General features: G+C 44.8%; 1 protein-coding gene across 1 annotated transcript in view; it reads right to left on the bottom strand.

The window, feature by feature from the left end:
- Nucleotides 1-332: 332 nt before the first annotated feature.
- ccdc92 (coiled-coil domain containing 92) overlaps nt 333-5084 on the bottom strand; it is a gene marked incomplete at its 5' end in the record, with an annotated part of 5399 nt that continues 647 nt past the window's right edge. The window contains one exon of the mRNA XM_080433599.1: nt 333-2201. Coding sequence (XP_080289725.1) covers nt 1402-2201 — 800 coding nt within the window. The 3' untranslated portion in view covers nt 333-1401. The remainder of the gene's footprint in view (nt 2202-5084) is intronic.

Genomic DNA, 5084 nt, shown 5'->3' with positions numbered 1-5084 from the left:
GAAAGGAGTATGGTTATTGTATGAAGTTCTTTCAATGATTTGTGAATTCTTTTAGTTCTAATGTTAATGTGAATTTATGTACTGTAGGCATTCTTCAAGTCGCTAACACGGTATTTGCTTCCCAAGAGTGTTTTGATGTTTTCATACTTAAAAAAACGTGTTGGTGTCATTTATATAATGTAGACCAGCAATTAATAATGTAGTTAAGTTGATGCGGTTCTGAAATGCAGAGATAGTGTAGTTTATAGCACAGTCACCTTAACAAATAACAGAATTAACAAAAAAAAGCTTGCTTTATTGTGTTGATCGATATACTGTAGTTTTCAAGGACCAGTGCATCTACAGTGAAAAGCAGGGCATTAAAGTGAGTATTTTCAGCATTTGAGGTGTATTACTATTGTCAATATCTGAGGTGGGTTTCTTTTTTTTTTCATATTCTATATTAAACAGTAAATAAAAAAAGAATCCATTACAAATGTACAGTCTTTTATAAAGAACAAGTAATAATATCACAAAGTTCTGTGACAGCAGTGTTGTCAAAAATGCCCATATCACAAATATTATCGATGGACATTATTTAAGCCAAAACTTCACATTCTCCTACAGTACAGTACCGACCTCATGCATCTGCCTTGAAATACTCACTCTCTCAGTCGCACACACACACACAAACAAAATGCTCCCTTATCAACATTATATCGTACTGCATTTAAACCAATGCTGTTTTTCCAGTTATCAAAAGCCAGTGAATCGTTTGCTTTTCACCTTTTGGACCAGCCAGTTAAAATAGCAAATAACGCTTTACTACCGTAATATTCATATACTGACATCACATTAAGATGAAAGACATTCAGGGAGTAGTATTTTAATCATCTACATTATGCCTGTAGCTGCGAACATGTTGATTATAGGCTCTTGACATGTGCTGCTGAGAAAATGTAATAGACAGAGATAGTTAAGCAATAGCGATGACTATACAGTGAATGTGAATGAATAAACCAATCCAACAGGCACCGATGCAGGTATTTGGCTGAGAATTGTGTTGTACAGTATGCACCACATAGTGAGTTGAAAGTTAAAGTAAAAAATACATGTATGGTTGAGTACCGGTAAGTCACATGGGGCATCAAAAGAAATACATTTGGCATGCTGTGAAGTACAGTAGTCCTTTTCTACATCATGAAAATGTTATTTTTTTTGTGTTTCTTTTAAGGAAGATCAATAAACAAAGTGATTAATTTGTTTTTTTCCTCCTTTTTGAATAGCAGTTTTGCATAAAAAGCAGGTTACACAGTGGGTGAGGCTCCTTCCTACTCTTGCAGCATTATGCGCACGTGTGTGTATGTGTGCAGTACATGTATGTTTACATGTACGCGTATGTATGTTTATGTATGAAGCCAGTTAAACTGTTCTGTCTGCCCCAGAGCGCTTCCCGACCACCTTGCCTCCATTGACCTGATCCACGGCCAGTGTCTCCAGCTCTGCTTGGGGAGGGGCAAGGGGAGGGGTTTCATGGGGGATGCGGTGGGCCACGCCCACGTGGGCCCGATGCTGCCGTGCGGGGCTGTGGCGGGGGCTGGACGAGGCACCCAGGGGAGTGACGGGGGAGCGGTCGGGGGCAATAGGGGGAATGACATTAGGCCGTCGCATCATCTGCGGTTCGGGTGTCTCTCTACCTGCCTGCAGGAAGGGTGTGGGGTCGGGCATGGCATCCACCGCCTCGCGGAGGACCATTCGCCTTCCGTCCGGGCTGAGCCGGTACACCTCCGTCAGCTCCGGGTGGAGAGGCTGGGAGAGGCTCTTCTTCATGCGGCGGCGGGGGGTTTCCGGCTGCCTGTCCTTGGCAGGCGGCGGGGTGGGCTTGTAGGAGGCTATGGGGCTGACGTTGGGGCTGGCTTCGGAGGAGCTGCCGGCCAACAGCTTCTTCTTGGTGGCGTGGAGCTGGGAGGTGAGATAAGCGATGGTGCTGGCCCTCTGCTCCAGCTCACCGGACAGAATGGCCAGCTTGTGGCTCTTCATCTTCAGCTCCTCCATGTACTTCTTCTCCCGCTCCTTGATGGTGTTCTCCAGGACGGAGATCATGGCGTTCTTCTGCTCCAGGTCCCTCAGCAGCTCTGTGTTCTCCTCCTCTTTCTCCTTCAGCTGGGCCTCCAGCTCTTCGCACCTCCTCTGCAGCTCCTTGCAGCGTGCCTCGCTGCTGTCTGTGTGTGCACACACACACGCGCACACGCACGCACACGCACACACACACACACACACACACACACACACACACACACACACACACACACACACACGCACACACACACACACGCACACACCATTAGTACATTATGTAAGTGCAGACATTGACCACGAACACTCTGTCAGGTGATGTTGGGATGGGGGAGGGGGTTACAGTGTGAGCCTATGGTAAATCATCTGCAGTGAGAAGAGAGCGCCAGGCTCATATTACAGCTCTGGTAGATAGAAAGGCCACTGCGATCCTCCGACCTTCATTACGACTCTCTTAGTGCAGCCCTCACCCTGAATCACCTCACCCTCCTCTACGGTCAAAGACTCAAGAGTTCAACTTGGACTGTATAGCTAGCCTGGTATACAGCCTGCTTCGCTACGTTCGGCGGATTTTTTTTTCTCTAAGCGAAGAGAGAAAAAAAAATCCGCCGAACGTAGCGAAGCAGGCTGGATACCAGGCTACTGTATAGCTAATCTGTGCAAAATGTCATCATGGAACAAAGCACAGTCGTGTGTTATCTATATGGGCATCACCCTAGTATATGATTTTCAGGTATCTGTCTGTCTCTCAATCGACTTTGCTGATTGGTTGAAACAACTCTCCCAAGTTGGTGCGCCATACATGACTGACTGAGGGCGCGTTCGAAAATTACGCACCGGAGCACACTCGCCTATTAGTTTGTATTGGCCAGTGCGCTCAGTGCTGTATTTTCGAACGCACCCACACTGTAATAGAGATGACGTCACAGAACTGACATCATAAACAGGCCTCCGAGTACTCGGACAATGGGCACTGACGTCATAGTACCCTCTGTACGGTACGGCACTAGTTTTTTATTATGGAAAAACAAAAGGTAATTTCCTGAATAAATTCCCTCTGTATAAATACAAATAAACAACTGCGTTTAAAGGCTTAGGCGTTGGGCTTCCTGCTGCTGTGTGAGTCCTATTACTCTAGAGGGAGCAAGTTGTCGACCTTGGCTGCTCAATAGTTTCTCCCCTATCAGAGAAATGTCTGATGAAGGATATGGTTATTGTTTTCCTACTAGCTTGGGGGGATTGCCGCCTGTGTGTGTAGTTGTTGGTTTTTTTTACCCCCGACTGGATCAGCCAAGCCCTGCTGCACTAAGCAGGGTGGAGACTGTGCATTAGCACTATGACACATAATCTCATTTCCTGCACTGCAATCTCTGTGTTGTCCCACAGTTAACCAGATAGAGCCTCTGACAGCAGCCCCATAACGATATTGCTCAGACCTGCATCAGTATTGGTGGGGGGAAAAAGGCATGGAACCGATACCCCACCGACATCCTCTTATAAGGGAACATTTCTTCAGTTACAGAAGGGGATCATTATAAATCTGAGATTTATTTAAACCAAATATAGACTATCTTTCTACTTTTTTAACCAGACTTAACCTTCTGTTTGAGTACGTAGCATGGGGCCTCGAAGAAGATGGGGATCTTCTTCGAGACAGATCAGGGACAATGGAGCAACTATGAGACAGACTAGTGTTGCGACTCTATGACCTGGCCATGGTAAAATGGCATTGTTCGCAGGCAGCAAGCAACGTAAGCTAGGAAAAGGACAGAGGACAGCCCCCCCCCACCCACCCACACCCACACCCACACGCACACGCACACGCACACGCACACGCACACGCACACGCACACGCACACGCACTGACCAGCAGAGGTGTAATGTGTTACATGATACAGTCAGACCCTCTTACTCTACATTACGTCTTGGGCAGACACTGCCGTCTTTTGTGTGGCAGAGAACTCTTATTTATAGCCCTTTGACTGCTTTATGGATTTTAACTGGTCTTGGGCACTTTCACGGCATGTTTGAGATCCAGGCCAAACCTTATTCTAAGCACAATTTAAGAAAGCATTCAATCTTTCAGGATTGAGTGATGCATTTACCGACCTGAGCTAATTTACTGCAGCATAATGTCTTTTTAAAAAATGGTGTAAGGACATGTACAGTATTAAATGCTGAATTTTGTATCGCTTTAATAAAAGAATCTCTGCATTTCACAGATAAACAATTTAAACATAGGGCCCTATCTTGCAGCTGGTGCAAAAACACAGCTTAATTGTCACTGATATTTTCCAACATGCCATTGTCACACCCAGCGCCCACATTGTATAATTACCAAATGTACTTGCGCTTACAAATCTGTGCACCTGTGGTCTTAAAATGAGGTGTGGTTTGGTGTGTTGCTATCTTAGGTGGAGTGAGAAAAGTCAGAAAGCGATTGTGCTTTCGACCAGCTCTGACCTGGTCTAAAATCTAGTGCAGTCCTCCAGCACAGTATTTCCCTACTATTTAAAGAGCACATTTGATTGACCTATATAGACAAGTTCCCAACGCGAGCATAGTGCTTGTCATCAAAATCCATCCGAATTCACCACAACACGTTCAACATGGTAGATGACACTGCAGAGAGACTCAGCACTGAGGTTTAAAAAATAATGGATAATCTGGGCCAGATTATTAGACTATCCATATGTAGGAGCCAAAATATATTTTGCTTATGTTGTTTGGTTTTCCCACGCTATTTCCGTTAATTAATTGATTAGCTCCTGTCTGGTGTTTCCTCATCACCTTTTTTCTGTTGACCGTCACCGTTCAGTTTCATTTATGTACGTTTCAGTACACTACACAACATTCTTTGAACCTTTATATTTTGCTTAAATAAATCACCTTAAATGCAAGAAGTTGTCGGGTTTAGTTTGAAGTTAAACGCGTCACTGTACCTACCGAAGCCCAGTCTCTCACTACTTTTAAATTGTTTGTAGTAGTTGCTACAATATTGTCAACAGAAAATTACTGCACCCAGGATT

This window comes from Gymnoscopelus braueri (genome assembly GCF_963280865.1).
Source record: "Gymnoscopelus braueri genome assembly, chromosome: 7".
NCBI lineage: Eukaryota > Metazoa > Chordata > Actinopteri > Myctophiformes > Myctophidae > Gymnoscopelus > Gymnoscopelus braueri.
This window is presented reverse-complemented; position numbering and strand designations above follow the sequence as displayed.